The sequence below is a fragment of the Nerophis ophidion genome, linkage group LG18 (genome assembly GCF_033978795.1).
Source record: "Nerophis ophidion isolate RoL-2023_Sa linkage group LG18, RoL_Noph_v1.0, whole genome shotgun sequence".
Lineage (NCBI taxonomy): Eukaryota > Metazoa > Chordata > Actinopteri > Syngnathiformes > Syngnathidae > Nerophis > Nerophis ophidion.
In genome coordinates, this window is record NC_084628.1 from 14,404,437 (window position 1) to 14,423,501 (window position 19,065).

General features: G+C 39.6%; 1 protein-coding gene across 1 annotated transcript in view; it reads right to left on the reverse strand.

Moving 5' to 3' along the window:
- Positions 1–19,065, reverse strand: part of LOC133536780 (neuronal acetylcholine receptor subunit alpha-9-like) — a 22,121-nt gene continuing 3,056 nt past the window's right edge. Inside the window, exons 2-5 of the mRNA XM_061877331.1 lie at positions 9,316–9,461; positions 6,296–6,450; positions 2,907–3,439; positions 1–1,514 (exon numbers count right to left, since the gene is read on the reverse strand). Coding sequence (XP_061733315.1) covers positions 850–1,514; positions 2,907–3,439; positions 6,296–6,450; positions 9,316–9,461 — 1,499 coding nt within the window. The 3' untranslated portion in view covers positions 1–849. The remainder of the gene's footprint in view (positions 1,515–2,906; positions 3,440–6,295; positions 6,451–9,315; positions 9,462–19,065) is intronic.

A 19,065-nucleotide genomic window follows, 5' to 3' on the forward strand; every position in this document is an offset into this window, starting at 1 on the left:
TATTTATGGACATTATATATTAATATAATGGATGTATAATTAGTAATATAATTTGACATTAAGAGTATGTAAAAATTTGACTTCTACGTTGTTTACTTCTGTGACAACCTCCCTGAAGTTTTGTAATCAATCAGAAATATCAAGCAGCTAAAATTAAGATTTTTTTTATGGGTCATGGACGTTCTTTATAATGTGTTATGTGTGACCATGTCTGTTGAAATTTTGTGTTGGGTGGATTTATTTTTTTTGCACCATGACTAGGGATGGTTGTTTGCATTAGGTCCCATAAATAAATGCTGCTTGTGGATCTTCCAAGACCATAATTAAAGGCCATTGACCTGTGACAGTCTTTATTGACAGAGTTGCAATGTAAATTTCAACATTTTAAAATGAAATGAGATTTCCTTACGGACCAAATTCTTAACTCAACTCATGATGTCACGCGGGCCAAATTGAAGGCGCTGGTGGGCTGCACTGGGCCCGCGGGCCATTGTTTGGACACCCTTGGGTTAGTGGTTTTCTTACCTACCATTATTTTGATAAAACCTTCTGTAACATTCCACAAAATAAAATAAAAAATGTATCATTCATTATATTGATGTATCGGATCAATATTGGCAATGGCAAATACTCAAGGCTTTAATATTGGTGTCATATCGTAAGTTAAAAAGTTTTATGGGGACATCCTAGAAAGAGTAATGCAGTTGACATTTTAAAGCACATGCAGAGTTAGGTAACGCTGCGTGATGCTGACTACTCATAGGCGGCATCTGTACAGTTCGTCTATTCAGACGTATACAGTAGATAAAGATTATTCTCCAGCTTGACTCTTGTTTGAATAGTTTGGGTTTAGATGGCTTTCCCCATTATGAGAAGACTCATTAAAAAGACCATGATAAAGAACAACCACATGAAGAAGCGGTCTAAGACTTTGGCCACCTTCTTCCACTCTCCAGTCCTCTTGTGGGTGGCCTTTTGCTCTCTGTAGCAGTTGGCTATGTACTCAACGTTGGGCAACAGCAGCATCCTCTCGTCATAGGACGCTTCTGTGCCTTTATGCTCGTCGTCGCTAACACCGCCTTTCCGGCATCTCCTCCCACTGCCCGACCCAGCACAATCCGCACTCACAAAGGCGTCGTTCTTCCAGTAGTTGAAGTTATTGGTGGGGTTGGCCCCAATGGAGCAATCAGGAGTCATCAGTTGATCTAAACCTTCTCTCTGATCCGCCTCTTGTCCCGTTTCCGTCACAAAGGTATGGTCCTCCGCGCAGGGCCCCACCAAGCCGTTCATATTGCGGTTTACCACTGGAGCGTCCTGTTTCTCCGACGGGGGAGACATGCAGTTCTCCCCAAACTCGTAAACAAAGCACATTCTGGCCATGTACTGCAGGATGACCTTCTTGGCCCACTTGGGGACTGGTTTGGCATCTGGGCCGCAGTGGTGGATGTTCATGATGAAGATGGTCAAGGCCGTGGAGGCTGTGATCATGGTCATAGTTGCGATGTAGTACTTTCCTGCAGACAAGAGAAACATGCCATGAATTGGTACATCCTGTTTATTTTTTTATATCTGCAGAATCAATTCCTGGCCAGGAACCTAACACCCAGCCATTGGGGTTATTCAGTGCTGGTTCCTAGTTACTATTAACTACCAATAATATTGCAACAATTCCTCTTGAGACTTAGAAGTAGCTGCAGTCAAATACCAAGTGACTCATAGTCCAGACTGCTGACTATTGTTTAGAAGTATGAGCTCTCTATCCACTTTCCACTTTTATTACTTTGGCCTCAATTACTTATGCCCTCTGGTGGTTGCTGCCACAGAGTGAAACCTACTGTACCTTCACTCCTTTAGGACAGGCAACACATTAGCATACTGATTAACACTGGTGTTCCATAGAAATCAAATTTGGGATATTTGAATCTGGGTTCAGGCCCTTCTATGTAGCTCTAGGCCTTGGGCGTACTCTTGTCACTTTTTCCTTACCCTATACCTATTCCGGTTTACCAATGGGTCCAAATTGCACCCATTTTATCCTGTAAGGTCCCATCTGCTTTTTTGAAGGTCCAGCCATCCATCCATTTTCTACCGCTTGTCCCTTTAGGGGTGGCGCGGGTGGCTCAAGTGTATCCCAGTTGCGTTCGGGTGGAAGGTGGGATACACCCAGGAGAAGTCGCATCCCAAAAAAATCCAGAATGTTTCCAAAATTGGTACTCTTTGGGCACATTTTGGACATTTTGGGTCCACCTGTACCTTTTGAGATTGAGTAAATTTTGGCTAAACCCAGAGAGTTTTAGAGTTAAGTTGTAGTTGGTAGAGCTAAGAGACCTTCAAGGGTGAGATAGCCCTTTTGACCAAACTGGGAACTTCAGGGGTGGTGTCCCTAATGTTTGGGTTTGACATCCTAGACTTTTTTGGTATTAGTAACTAGGCCCCAATTCTTTTGGAGTCAATTTTGTTGAAAAAGTGCTCTTGAAATTAGTACTAACGAAGTTGTCATTCCCTTAGTAGCGTTTGCAGGTTTTTTCATGTATTTCTCTGGAATTATTTCTAGGTGAGTCAAGTTTTAAACTTGTAACTGTGCTTTGGACAGGCCCTGTGACTCTCTAATGGGTTGGTGTTAGGGCATAGGACTAAACCCTAACCCTTACTATCTTACATGCAGCAAATTGCACCACTACCTTCTTGATATCCCCACGTATGCTATTACTGGTAAATGTCTGCAGATATAAATGAACATGTCGGTCTTGATGTGTCAGTGCTGTAATTGACAGGTGGTCAATCAGTCCATACAACTAGGATGTCTAATGTCCATCTTGGATAGAAAAATGGGTGCTTCAAGACATATCAAATAAACAATATGAATAGATTATATCATTTGCCAATGGGTCGTCCCTTGTCCCTACCAATGAGTGGTACGTTCTCCGAGGGCGGCATTATCTCCGCAACCAACAGCTGAAAGACGGTCAGCGCCAGCATCACGGTGACACCCAAAGACACCTTCTCTCCAGAGTCAGCAGGCAGGTAGAAGCCCAGAGGAGCCAGGAAGGAGATCATCACACAAGGTATCAATAGGTTAAAGACATAGAAAGACGCTCTCCTTTTCAATTTCAAGGTGTAGGTGATATCTGGGTACGGGTCAGCACAGCAGCCGTACAGAATCACGTTCCTCTTGGCCGGCATCCCCAAAACCTCCCACTCCACGTTGTCTACCAGGTCGGCCAAGTCTGCGCTGTCCATGGCATTGAGGATGTCCAGGTGATTGCCGTTGTAGGTCCACGAGCCGTAGGTAAACCTGCACTGCTGAGAGTCGAAGGGAAAGAAGGACACGTCCACCTTGCACGAGCTCTTGGTGATGGCTGGCGAGTCCCACATGATCTGGCCGTCGTGACGGATAACCACGTTGGTGTCCATGGGACCGGTGAAGTGGTTGTCAGCGCTACGAATCAGAAACATATCTCAAGTGGAAGACAGGATTAGAAATTCTTAGCACTTTTGAGCATTCAGGACGTGTTGAAAGGCACAAGTGCACCAACTGAAGGACGAGTGCGCACTCTTTCAAGACCTTGCACTGGTTACTTCAGTTGTTATGTCTGTGTTTTACGGCTTTACAGTAATGCACATTTGACTTAAGTCAGTTTTTCAGAAGTTGAAAGGAAAAAGTGTGTTTTTCTTCTCAAATTGAACTTCACAACCCTTCTTTTAGAACTGCTACGAACACAATACCCACGTGCCGAATCCTGCCCACCAGCGTCCACAATCCGGACCATGGGAAGTCTCAAGTTTTTTTTTTTAGATTTGTCTGACCACTTCTATGTCACCTACCTCTCTTTGTTTATAATTTCTATTTTCTGATGGATCTACTCTCTATTTTATGCTCCCCTCTTTTTGCTGCAGCGGTTAACTGTACTGTAATACTGTACATCAGGGGTGTCCAACTCATTTTAACTCAGGAGTCGCATGGAGGGATACATCTGACATTAAAACTAAGAAATTAAGACAATTTCAGATTGTTTTCTTTGTCTTACTTTGGCCAAAAATAGAACAAACACATTCTAAAAATATAACAATAAAATTATAGAAAAATAAAGTTTAGATCAGTGGACCCCAGACTACGAATAGGAATACAGCCCGTCAGTGTCCAAAATCCAGCCCGCGGGAAGTCTCAAGTTTTTTTTTTTTTTTAATTTGTCCTTTCTAATATATTTTCTACCACTTGTTACTCTCAGGGTCTCCTCGCAGCTCAGGCCAATCATATTGTCTACAAATGCATTTTCCCATCAATAACGTGATATCATCGCGCTCTCGCCGCACTGTTGAGTGAGCATGCGGCAAGTGCGGACTCTTTTAGTCACAACTATACACAATGCAACTATAGATATTTCAAACTTTCTTTTAATATAATTTTGATGACTATGCCTCACTGCTTCATAAAACTTCAAATTGAAAATCTCACAAAATTTTGGGTTTTCAAAAACTGGAAGCCATGTGCTGCAATGAGATGGCGACTTGTCAAGGGTGTACACCGCCTTCCGCCCGATTGTAGCTGAGATAGGCACTAGCACCCCCGGGACCCCAAAAGGAATAAGCGGTAGAAAATGGATGGATGGATGGAAGCCATGTGTCAGGCTTGCCACTGACAGTTTGTTTGTGTTTTAGTTTTTCCTCTGTTTGTTTAGTATTTCCTGTCCTTAGTTCATGTCAGCACTCTAATTTTGGTTCAGCTTCCTGTTTGTCTCCTTGAGTGCTTTGTTTCCCCTCAGCTGCGGCTGATTGGCACCTGGCCACACCTGGTGTCAATCAGCCCGCTCCTCTTTGTACCTGCTTTGTCTTTCAGTCAGTGCTGGATTATTGATTTGTCTTGTCGTTGCTACATGTCGCTCTTGTCGTTGCTATCTGTCGTATCTTGTCTTGTCTATGCAGCATTGCGGTAAGCTATGTTTGATTGCGTTTTTTAGCTTACTGCCTTTTGTTCTCTGCTTCCAAGTTTGTTTTTATATTACATGTACGACTTCTGTTTCCTGCTCGATTCTTGCTAGCTTCCATGTTAAGTTCCTTTTTGGTTTGTAGCTCCCATGCTAGCTCCCTTAGTTTGTTATCCGCCTCGTGCGCGCATTTTGTTTGTAGCCTTTGTTTGTTTTTTGTTTTTAGTGTTTTAATTAAAACATGTTTTCCTGTTCAATGCCTGCCTCCGTCTCTGCATTTTGGGGTTCGTCACAAACTAACTCTGACACCATGTTCATCGAAATTATAATAAATAAAGGCTTGGGGTATCTCACTTTACACGTACTGAGTTTATGTCACATATTAGTTTAACTATGAAAGTTGCATTGCTGACATGATTGAACTTTTGCACGATATTCAATTGTTTTAGTTCCATCTGTGTGTATGTATATATATATACAGTATATACTTGTGTGTATATAATATATATATATCCATTCATTTTCTGCCGCTTATTCCCTTTGGAGTCCCGGGGGGCGCTGGTGCCTATCTCAGCTACATTCGGGCGGAAGGTATTGTACACCCTGGACAAGTCGCCACCTCATCGCAGGGCCAACACAGATAGACAGACAACATTCACGCACTAAGGCCAATTTAGTATTGCCAATCAACCTATATATATATATATATATATATATATATATATATATATATATATATATATCCATCCATCCATTTTCTACCGCTTGTTCCCTTTCGGGGTTGCGGGGGGCGCTGGCGCCTATCTCAGCTACAATCGGGCGGAAGGCGGGGTACACCCTGGACAAGTCGCCACCTCATCGCAGGGCCAACACAGATAGACAGACAACATTCACGCACTAAGGCCAATTTAGTATTGCCAATCAACCTATATATATATATATATATATATATATATATATATATATATATATATATATATATATATATATATATATATATATATATATATATATATATATATATATATATGTATATATGTATATGTGTGTGTGTGTGTAAAACCAGTGTATTGTAACTATTAAATAAGAATATAAGTTATTTGTGTTCCAAATGTTCCCAAACACATGTCCATGTGTATTTCTGATTTAAATTGTTGTTTTTGTATGGACTGACAATTATCATTCTGTTATCATTTGTGTCACGATATGTACATTTACTGGTGCAATAAAACAAAACAGACACAATCCAACGAATGAAGTCTTCAAGGAATGTACAACTTGTGCCTTTTTCTTTAAACTGCCCTTAACAATTAAAAGCGCACAGAGAGACAAAAGTGATACAATGGTAGCTCGACACCAGACCGGCCTACTTGTTATATAGGACTATATCAGGTCTCCATACATAACTGCTAGGTATACGGATGGTATCGAGGCCATCGTAGTCGTCTTGACTCCATTTAAGATGTGCATCCAGCCACACTTGCCTTATCCACAAGTAAGCAGTCAGAATTTGGTTTCGCTCGTCCTGCAAAACATTATTGATGTGATGAACAAACACAAATGAAGGAAAACAATGCTCCAAATTTCACATCTGTTTAATAAACTGCTGATATGTTATATGTAGTTTGGACACACCTTCTCTTTCAATGAGTTTTCTTTATTTTCATGACTATTTACATTGTAGATTGTCACTGAAGGCATCACAACTATGAATGAACACGTGGAGTTATGTACTTAACAAAAAAAGGTGAAATAACGGAAAACATGTTTTATATTCTAGCTTCTTCAAAATAACCACCCTTTGCTCTAAATACTGTTTTGCACACTCTTGGCATTCTCTTGATGAGCTGCAAGAGGTAGTTGTCATGATCCGTGATATGGATCATGTTATTGTTATGATCTGTTATTTTTAGACGCCATTAGTTCCTGTTTTTGTGCACCCTTGTTTGTTTTAGTTACCATGGCGACTTATGATTTTCACCTGCCTTTGGTGTTCGGGACGCGCACCTGTTCCCAATTTAGAGACATGATTTATGCCCATTTTTGCCAGTCAGTCGACCTAGAGTTGTTGGTTTCATGCCACAGTTTCATGTTTTGCTATGCCATAGTTATGTTAGTTGTTTCATGCCACAGTAAAGTCTTGTTTGTTCTATGTTCATAGTTCATGCTAAGTGTTAGCGTCTGTGTTTCCTGCGTTAAAGGGGAACATTATCACAATTTCAAAAGGGTTGAAAACAATAAAAATCAGTTCCCAGTGGCTTGTTTTATTTTTCGAAGTTTTTTTCAAAATTTTACACCTCCCGGAATATCCCTAAAAAAGCTTTAAAGTTCTTGATTAGCGCTATTTGCGATGCGACTGTCCATTTCCCTGTGACGTCATACAGGGCTGCAAATACAAATAACATGGCGGTTACCACAGCAAGATATAGCCACATTAGCACGGATTCAGACTTGGATTTCAGCGGCTTATGCGATTCAACAGATTACGCATGTATTGAAACAGATGGTCGGAGTATGGAGGCAAATAGCGAAAACGAAAATAAAGAAGAAATTGAAGCTATTGAGCGAATAGCTATTGACGCTATTCGGCCATAGCATGGGTGTACCTAATGAAGTGGCCCATAGCATGGCTGCCTTACTAGCATCGCCGGTAAAATGTGCGGACCAAACGATCAGGACTTCCGCATCTTGTGACACTGGAGCAACTTAAATCAGTCGATTGGTGAGTGTTTGTTTCGAATTAAATGTGGGTATCTAGATGTACATACAGCTAGCGTAAATAGCATGTTAGCATCGATTAGCGTAGCATGTTAGCATCGATTAGCTAGCAGTCATGCCGTGACCAAATATGTCTGATTAGCACATAAGTCAACAACATCAACAAAATTCACCTTTGTGATTTCGTTGACTTAATGGTTGCGAATGCATCTGCAGGTTATCCATACATCTCTGTGCCACGTCTGTCTTAGCATCGCCGGTAAAATGTGCAGACACTCTGGCACATTCAATGGGGGTCTGGCGGCAGATTTCTTGCCACTTTCGCATCTTCGGGCCAGTGGTGCAACTTGAATCCCTCCCTGTTAGTGTTGTTACACCCTCCGACAACACACCGACGAGGCATGATGTCTCCAAGGTTCCAAAAAATTGTCGCAAAAACGGAAAATAACATAGCTGAGACCCGGTGTTTGTAATGTGAAAATGAAAATGGCGGGTGTATTACCTCGGTGACGTCACGTTCTGACGTCATCGCTAAAAGACCGATAAACAGAAAGGCGTTTAATTTGCCAAAATTCACCCATTTAGAGATCCGAAATCGGTTAAAAAAATACATGGTCTTTTTTCTGCAACATCAAGGTATATATTGACGCTTGCATAGGTTTGGTGATAATGTTCCCTTTTAAGTTTTTTTGTTATTTAGCCTCTCGTGCGAACGGCACGCTTTCCTTTTGTTTTAGTTCCTGTCCTTTGTGATGTGTAGGAATAATTAATTAATAACTATGTTCCTACCTTCAAGTCCTGTCTGGAATAGCGCGTTTGCATCCTGGGAAAACAAACCTACTGTCTACTTCACAGGTGTCATAGTTTTGATGCCTTCAGTGACAATCTACAATGTAAGTATGTTATGACTCGGGAGTAAGGAGAGGACCCAGATGCATAGACGAAGTTAAAAAAAATAAAGCTTTTATTTTGAAATAACTTTTTACCTCCAGTGCAAAAAGTATTTCGCAAGAATCATTACAATACGCTGAAAATAATTCAGAGAATAAACAGGTAAATCAAAACCATAAGGAGGAGACAATAAGGAGGAAACTAATCTAAGAAAACCTAACAAAAATAGAATAACACTAAATAGGAATAAACAAAAATCACTCACTCAATGAGGCAAACTATACGAATTTTGGAAAAACAATAAACTTACCAATTAGGTAGACGAAGGATAACAAAGGGCGCTCGAGGGAGAAAAAAGTATACTCAAAATTACAGCAAACGACTGCTTGATCCAAAAAGGAAAACCAGGGGAAAAGGAGCAAGACAAGGAGGTTTTCATGGACATGGACATAGACGCTACAAATGCACGTTAGACGAGACGATCTGGCACAGGACAAGAGGAGGCGTGAGCTTAAATAGGATATGGGTATGATGGGAAACAGGTGGAAACAATCAGGGATAAGGGATGACGTCAGACTGGTGACACAAGAGGAAGGGCCCGTGATCTGAAACAAGAGGGTAGCTTTTCAAAACCAAACACGTAAACCACAAGACAGAAAAACCAAGACAAGACTTCCCTCACCCCTGTGTGACAAAGTAGTCATGAAAATAAAGAAAACACAAAAGACTACAAAATCCCCCATTGGAAAGGGTTGGGCGCACGTGTCTGTTGGTGTTTTACCATGTCGATGACTTGCGATAGCGTGACCTGTAGGGTGACGTTCAGGATGTCGCCCGTGTCCTCTACCGGCCTCAGAGCGCTGGTGTAGTTGGCGAACAGATCGCTGAGGAGCTTCTTGGCGTATTTGCTGTGGGCGCACCAGCAGGCTGTAGCGTGAATGAAAACATCATCATGCTGATTAAAGACAAGGAAATCAACACCTTGAATACAAGATTTAGACCACATCAGAGGGTTAAGGCTATGTTTTACTGTTTCTTTTGCTTTTACCGACACTTTATTTCAAACTTGAAGTGTTTACAAAGTACAAATAAGAAGAACCATGATAAATATTCTCAATTTATTTAATCCATCCATCCATTCATTCTCAAAATAATCTTACTCATCTCCATCCATCCATCCATTTTCTACCGCTTATTCCCTTTCGGGGTCGCGGGGGGGCGCTGGTGCCTATCTCAGCTACAATCGGGCGGAAGGCGGGGTACACCCTGGACAAGTCGCCACCTCATCGTAGGGCCAACACAGATAGACAATATTCACACTCACATTCACACACTAGGGCCAATTTAGTGTTGCCAATCAACCTATCCCCAGGTGCATGTCTTTGAAAGTGGGAGGAAGCCGGAGTACCCGGAGGGAACCCACGCATTCACGGGGAGAACATGCAAACTCCACACAGAAAGATCCCGAGCCTGGATTTGAACCCAGGACTGCAGGACCTTCGTATTGTGAGGCAGACGCACTAACCCCCCTGCCACCGTGAAGCCCTCTTACTCATCTCATCTTATGAAATATAACTTACTTCACCAATTATTATTTATTTATTTATTCATTTTTAATTGTGATTACTGAAGGAGTATATTGTGACTAAATTGACAACAGTAAGTGAACAAAAGTTTTAGCAACTAGTTATGTAAAAGAAAAGGGGTAGGATTAAATAAGCTCTGCTTCTCCCGACTCCTTTTCCAACATGTTAAAAAGAGAAACTGGAAATTGGGATGTATCATGTTGTATGCTTGCATGTTCCAAATAAACTCAAACTTAAAGGCCTACTGAAATGAGATTTTCTTATTCAAACGGGGATAGCAGGTCCATTCTATGTGTCATACTTGATCATTTCGCGATATTGCCATATTTTTGCTGAAAGGATCTAGTAGAGAACATCCACGATAAAGTTCGCAACTTTTGGTCGCTAACAGAAAAGCCTTGCCTTTACCGGAAGTCGCAGACGATGACGTCACATGTTGATGGCTTCTCACATCCTCACATTGTTTTTAATGGGAGCCTCCAACAAAAAGTGCTATTGGGGCCGAGAAAACGACAATTTCCCCTTTAATTTGAGCGAGGATGAAAGATTCGTGTTTGAAGATATTAATAGCGACGGACTAGAAAAACAAAACAAAAATCAAGTTAAAAAAAACGCGATTGCATTGGGACGGATTCAGATGTTTTTAGACACATTTACTAGGATAATTCTGGGAAATCCTTTATCTTTCTATTGTGTTGCTAGTGTTTTAGTGTGTTTAATAGTACCTGATAGTCGGAGGGGTTTGTCCATGGGTGACTTGAGGCCGGTGTCTGATGGAAGTCGACGGCAGCAGTATGGACGGTACAAGCTCAGCTGATCTCCGGTAAGTGGCAACTTTTTACCACAATTTTCTCACCGAAAACTGCTGGTTGACATTTGGTCGGGATCCATTTTTCGCTTGACCGCTCTGATCCATAGGAAAGCTTTACCTCCGGGAATTTTAAACAAGGAATCACTGTGTGTTTGTGTGGCTAAAGGCTAAAGCTCCCCAACTCCATCTTTCTACTTTGATTTCTCCATTATTAATTGAACAAATTGCAAAAGATTCAGCAACACAGATGTCCAAAATACTGTGTAATTATGCGGTTAAAGCAGACGACTTTTAGCTGTGTGTGTGCGCAGCGCTAATATTTCTTAACAGTACGTGACGTCACGCGTGCACGTCATCATTCCGCGAGGTTTTCAACAAGAAACTCCCGGGAAATTTTTAATTGCAATTTAGTAAACTAAAAAGGCCGTATTGGCATGTGTTGCAATGTTAATATTTCATAATTGATATATAAACTATCAGACTGCGTGGTCTGTAGTAGTGGGTTTCAGTAGGCTTTTAACTCAACTCAACCCAAAACTAGAGCGATTCATCGAGACATGACGCAAGCAGACACACTCCAAGTATTTTCCAAATTATAGCCTGTACTTTTTACCCAAACTTTGAACCCTGCGGCTAATTTATAGATTTTTCTTTGCTAACGGCAACCCCGCAACCACGAAAGGGACAAGCGGTAGAAAATGGATGAAGTTTATTTAGTTATTTTAGTCAGCTTATTATTTCTTCGGTCGGTGGTCAACAAAATAAACAAACAGTTTTACATTCATAAATTGACAATTTTACAGACCGAAAGGGTTTTGGCTGAAGTTGAGCACTTATTTCCTCGAACTCTATAAACGATCTGAAAATAATAAATGTAGTTAAACCAGGAGACCAGGATTTTGAACATGAATGTAGTTTCAACATGATACATCACATATTTTCCATTTCTCTTTACAACTCGCTCAAAAAGCAGTTTCTTACAAATATATGTTCAGTACCTGAAGCTTTTTTAAAACATTTGCAGGCATCAAATTCCAAATGAGCTAATATTTCCAAAAAATAACAACGTTTACCTGTCCGAACTTTAAGTCTCTCGTCTTTGCAGTGTACTCAATTGAATATAGGTTGAAAAGGATTTACAAATCATCGTATTCTGTTTTTTATTTATGGTTAACCCAACGTGCCAACTTCACTGGTTTTGGGTTTTGTACAAGGTGAAACTAGTATATGACATATAGGTTTATAACATTAACACACAATTACAGATATTTCAAGCCTTCTTTTAATATAATTTTGATGACTATGGCTCACTGCTTCATGAAACTTCAAATTGAAGACCTCACTAAATGTGGGGTTTTCAAAAACTGGAAGCCGTGTTCATCAAAATTATAATAAATAAAGCAGTGGTTCTTAACATGGGTTCGATCGAACCCTAGGGGTTCGGTGAGTCGGCCTCAGGGGTTCGGCGGAGGTCAAAAAATACCCGACTCATCGTGTAAATACAAACTTCTCCCTATCTGCGTATTACGGATACGGCAACAGCAGGAGTCACACTGATTTGCAGGTGTGTAAGTGGTTATGAGTTCACGCACTGTGTTGGTTTTGTTCTTTGAACAAGGTGATGTTCATGAACGGTTCATTTTGTGCACCAGTAAAAAAACATGGTAACACTACAGTATGGGCAACATTCACCATTAATTAGTTGCTTATTAACATGCAAATTAGAAACATATTGGCTCTTGACTAGTCATTAAGTACTTATTAATGCCTATTCGGCATGGCCTTATTATAACTCTCTAACCCTGACCCTAACCCTAACCAAATAACTCTAAATTAAGTCTTTATTACTTAGAATGTGTTCCCCTAGTGTCCAAATAACTCTAAATTGGTCATGATCTGTGGTCTGGATTATGTTTTTGTTATTTTTTGTTAGTTTTTGGACTCGTTTAGTTCCTGTTTGCGCTCCCTTGTTTTGTTTAGCTACCATGTCGACTTATGATCATTCTGTCATGACGGAGGGGTCGCAGCTTACTGCGAGGTTTGTTCTCCCGGGATGTAAACGGACTATTCCGGACAAGGCTTGCAGGTAGGAACATATTTATTAACTCAAGAAATCTTGGCAGGGCATGCGGTAAACAAACATAAACTATGGCGGGGAACACACACAAAACTGTGGCATGAAACAAACAAAGATAAACTATGGCTTCGAACAAACACGAAACTGTGGCAGGAAATAAACAAGACTTACGTGGACACGGCATGAATCGAGCAACATGAACTGTGGTATCGCATGAAAACAAGCAATGACGCCAGGCCGACGGACTGGCAAATACAGGCTTAAATAAGGGTCTTGATTAGAAACGGGTGCGCAGTCCAAACACCAGAGGCAGGTGAAAATCATAAGTCGGCATGGTAACCAAACAAAACAAGGTAACGCGAACAGGAACAGGAAAGTTCAATCCATAGTGGCTCCAACACAGCCGCGAGAGTTCAGTTCAAAGCGGATCCAAGACAGCAGCGAGAGTCCCGTCCACAGGAGACCATCTCAAGCGGAGGCGGGTCAGCAGCGTAGAGATGTCCCCAATCGATACAGGCGAGCGGTCCATCCTGGGTCCCGACGAGCGGTCCATCCTGGGTCTCGACTCTGGACAGCCAGTACTTCATCCATGGTTATCGGACCGGACCCCCTCCACAAGGGAGGGGGGGACATAGGAGAAAGAAAAGAAGCGGCAGATCAACTGGTCTAAAAAGGAGGTCTATTTTAAGGCTAGAGTATACAGATGAGTTTTAAGGTGAGACTTAAAAAAACATGATCCAGACCACAGATCATGACAATATTAAGTCTTTGTTACTTAAAATATGTTCCCTAAACTAAAGTGTTACCAAAAACATGTACATTTGTCTTAAATTTTGAATTTTGTTATCTTATTTTATTTTTTAACTAATGAAGGGTTCGGTGAATGCGCATATGAAACTGGTGGGGTTCGGTACCTCCAACAAGGTTAAGAACCACTGAAATAAATTTAGGCTTGACATGTCTGACTTTAAACGTATTGACTTTATATCAGCTTTCCGGTACAGTTAAATCAATGTTTTCTAGATACAACAGTTCTCTCCATGATTAGTTAAGTCAGTTACGATTCACATAAAGATATGAATCATGACTTCCATCCATCCATCCATTTCCTACCGCTTGTCCCTTTCGGGGTCGCGGGGATTACTGGAGCTAACTTATTTTCAATCAATATAATTTGTTCCTCTGTTTTGTATACAACAACCATACATAGTAGCAACACCGACACATGGACTAAAAAGATGTGTAATTGTTTGTGCTAGATATTATTATTGTTTTGCTGTTTCTTTCTTTCTTTGGGTGGGGGGGTGGTATAGTTGGGATATAAACAAAAAATATTTTGACATTTAGGGCAGACAACAGATATATGATGTGTGTGAATATGACGTAATGGATAGGAATGACTGATGCTGGATGTCAATTAAAATAAAATGAAAAAAAAAAGTAATTGTTTGTGCTATGGAGCCATATTTTGGATGAGTTTGCTCACTGCAAGTGCTGTGAGTTGAAAGTCTATGGTATTTCCTTCCGTTTCGCGCCTTGAACCAGAAGTATGAACGCTGTTCCGTCCAATAAGTGTCAATACCATTTCGGGTCTATTCATAGATCACTCCAAACATTGTTTGTAAGTTTTACAAAATAACTAAAACAATTCATGCTTACTAAACCGTCAAATTTTTGATAGTAGTGTTTTCATGCATATTTGTACGAGCTATTGTAATGTAATCTAGCTTGTGTCGTTAGCATTAGCTAATATGCTAACAGCTTTTTGAGCGTCTGTGTTAGTATTATTAACTTACAATTACATTCTTTTTGTAAATTCACCAAAACCTAATTGCGGGGTTATTGAGTCTGTTTAGCTGATTGGACAGCTAGTTTCCACAGCTAGTGGGTCCATGACGATGACTTCCGTTTTGTTTGATCATCCTTTTTACTGCCGTGTTACAGACAATGTTCGGAAACAATCAAGGCAACATTCCCAAAATCTTTCTATGTAAATATCTCATTTCACATCGTATATGCGGGGGGAGGTGTAGCCAGAGCTGCCTGCAGGAGGAAAAGTCACCGCCGCTGTCCATGTTATTAAGGACGAGCACCATCGGGCAGGAGCGGGGCATGTGCTTACGGCGAGACCCAGCTGGCAGGTGATTGGATTTCACAGGTGGTACGTATTAATCTAATCATCTGTTTGTCCTTAACAGTAAGAGGCCGGGAGCAGAGAGGGAGAGAGGATACGGACGTGACTGAAAAGTCGCGTTCTGTGGAAGAAGAACTTTGTGAAAATAATTGGATGATTAAAACCTTTGTTAAAAACAGCACGCTCGGCTCTTGTGCCGTGTCTTTAGTGGAACTGCTAGGAAGCGACTTCCACAGTATACAGTATATCTACGGCTTATAGTCCGTAAGAGCTAATATATGAAAAAATATTTTTTTCCGCTGAAATTTAGTGGTTATATACCACTGTGTTCTATAGTCTGGAAAATACGGTATTCTACTAACATTCACAAGTTTTGTCCCTATGAAGTCGTCCGCTAACGCTAGCTGCTTGTGCTAACTGTTTCTTAGTTTGCTTCTTTACCTGTTAGTAGCTCTTTTTAAGCATTTTTTTTTTGTTTAATATTTTTTGTGTGTTGAATAAACGGTAGAAAATAGATGGATGTTCAAACATTATACATGACATAAATACGATAATCACTCATTTATCACTGTTAATTGGTTCCTACATGACCATGTCATATTAATTTCGGAGAAATAAGAATTGTTAATTAGTAATCTAATAGTTTCATAGCGAGAGCATTAAAAAAATGTATTGACTACCTTCTAAATAAAATGTTTTAACATTATTAGAGACCTCAAGACATGAAATACCACCCTTTAGTCACCTTTACACTCTTTAATCCAATGTAGTCAAGCCTTCTGAGGCTGAGCCAATCACTCGCCACTATACTGAACAGCATGCTCTGATTGGTTTGCTCTTATTTAGTGTCCAATACTACTGTTGTTTTGATATGTTTGGTTTATTTAGCTAGGTTTACGTTTGAAAATGCTTAATTTAAGAACAAAAATCATACTCAGTGGCCTAGTGGTTAGAGTGTCCGCCCTGAGATCAGTAGTTCGTGAGTTCAAATCCCGGCCGAGTCATACCAAAGTCTTTAAAAATGGGACCGATTACCTCCCTGCTTGGCACTCAGCATTAAGGGCTGGAATTGGGGGTTAAATCACCATAAATGATTCCCGAGCGCGGTACCGCTGCTGCCCACTGCTCCCCTCACCTCCCAGGGGGTGATCAAGGGTGACGGGTCAAATGCAGAGAATAACTTCGCCACATCTAGTATGTGTGTGACAATCATTGGTACTTTAACTTCAACTTAAAACATGTTTTTAAAAATAAAAACTTTAAAAAATACCCCCCACAAATCTGCAACGTAGTGAAACTAACAGTAGTATTTATAGTTGTAGTTCAATTGGCAATTTTTATTCCTGAAAACACTTAACTTAGGGCAACATTTTTGTAAAATGCTTAAAAAAAAAAACAGAAATTTTTTTTTTTAAATCATCAATGTTTTTGAAGAAGCCGCAGCATTTAAAAATAGAATTTTTTTTTTTCACACTTGAATTGGATTGCCTATTTAAAAATAAAAAACAATGGCGACTATTCTCTGAATGTGGCTCGTTATTAGTGGGCCAGCAAAACATTGTAAAAACAGGAGTAAACAAAAAAAAAAAGGAAAGTGAGAAAACTTGGTGCTACTCCTGGTTTACAGAGTGTTTTATTATTTCAATAGTGTTGTTACACTTGTATGACGGTTAATGTTTATGACCGATTCACAATTTGACCCTGAAACTTATTAATTATAGATAGATGGGTAGTAATTTATTGATTCCTTCAGGAGGGTTCCTATAGGAAAATTAAAATATTTTCTATTATATTATATTTATACTACTAGCAAAATACTGTATTTTCTAAAATCTGACCAGATCAGAAACAGATTGGATCTTTTTAGAGGTTCCACTTTCAACAGTGACATGGATGCTGAGGTTTAGACCTGCCAGAGGCGTGGATTGCATCTTGCCCCAATGGCTTTAGGAGGAGAGGAGGCAAATCTGCTATTGGAGCAACACAGACATGTTAATATGAAATGATGCATGTCTTCAATGCATGTTAAATGACACACAAGAAGATGACGTCTTGTGAGGATTTAATGATTTATACACAGTAGAAAAAACAAAGAGTGACAGTGTGTTTGCTGGAGGTTGGATTTGGATAAGCCAGATGTTTGATATGAATGAAAGCGTTGAGTGAGATACAAAGAAGGTCCACAGAAGGGATTATGATGACGGTGAAATCCCTGAACAGCTGGATGCATGTCTGTAGAAGCTGGTAAACTGCACTATTTATTTTTTATTATTTTTATGTATTTTTGATGGAAGATTCTTTACTATCCATAAGATGGAAAGACCCAGGACCCTTTATTCTGTGCAGTCTAAACTTGTATTAGATTAGAATGAGCTCTAACATTTCGACTGTAATTTGCATCACTCTACGATAGGATCCTTCCATCCATCCATTTACTACCGCTTGTCCCTTTCAGGGTAGCGGGGGGTCGCTGGAGCCTATCCCAGCTGCGTTTTGGGCGGAAGTCAGGGTACCCTGGACAAGTCGCCTCCTCACATATCTATTTACATTGTACACTAAAAGAATGTACTATGCACAAAACAAACACTACCATCGTGACACCCATATATTGCAGAACTACACTTATATTAGATAGTAGAATTTGTAATATATATTTTGACCAAAATACCCAACATATTATAAAAAGCAGCACTGCATCATTGCAGACTACATAAAACATTTTTTTCTTTAGAAAATATTCAAAAAATAAAACAAACAAACATTGGCTTTAATAAATAATAATATTTTGTAAATAAATTATAAATAAACAAATAAAAACTAATATTAATTTGTCGCTATTTTTGACATATGCTTCCACCCATTGCAGCATTCCATCCATCTGTCCATTTTTTAACACTTGTCCTGTTCGGGGTCGCGGGGGGTCGCTGGTTCCTATCTTAGCTGTATTCGGGCTGAAGGCGAGGTACACCCTGGACAAGTCGCCATGTCATCATAGGGCCAATTGCAGCATTTTCAAGTAAAATTGTGCATTCCATATAACCTTAAAATATATTTATTATTCATTTTCTTTTAAAATAAGATAAAAATAAAACAAACATTGACTTTTTTTAAAAATAATTTGTAAATAATATATAAATAATGCCTCCACGAATTGCAGCATTTTTAAGTAGAATTTGTACAAAACATACCTATACACATGATGTACAATAAATTATTGCACTATCTACAAATAATGAAAACACTGTGACAACTATATCGGAATAATGCACTTGTATAACATTTTTAATATATATATTTCACAACATACCCAAAATATTACAAAAAGCAGTACTGCCTCATTGCAAACTACAGAAAAGGGTGTCATTAATTGCTCTTATCAGATTGTAAATTCTGTTTTATTTAAAAAAAAAATTGAACTATATATATATATGTATATATATATATATATATATATATATATATATATATATATATATATATATATATATATATATATATATATATATATATATTTATGGACTTATACATAAATAAATGAATCAATAAATAATTATATATATATATATATATATATATATATATATATACATATATTTGAACTATATATATATATTTATATATTTATATATGTATATATATAAATAAATAACTGGGTTGTACTTGTATAGCGCTTTTCTACCTTCAAGGTACTCAAAGCGCTTTGACACTACTTCCACATTTATCCATTCACACACACATTCACACACTGATGGAGGGAGCTGCCATGCAGGGCGCTAACCAGCACCCATCAGGAGCAAGGGTGAAGTGTCTTGCTCTGGACACAACAGACGTGACGAGGTTGGTACTAGGTGGGGCTTGAACCAGGGACCCTCTGGTTGCACATGGCAATTCTCCCACTGCGCCACGCCGCTCCATATATAAGA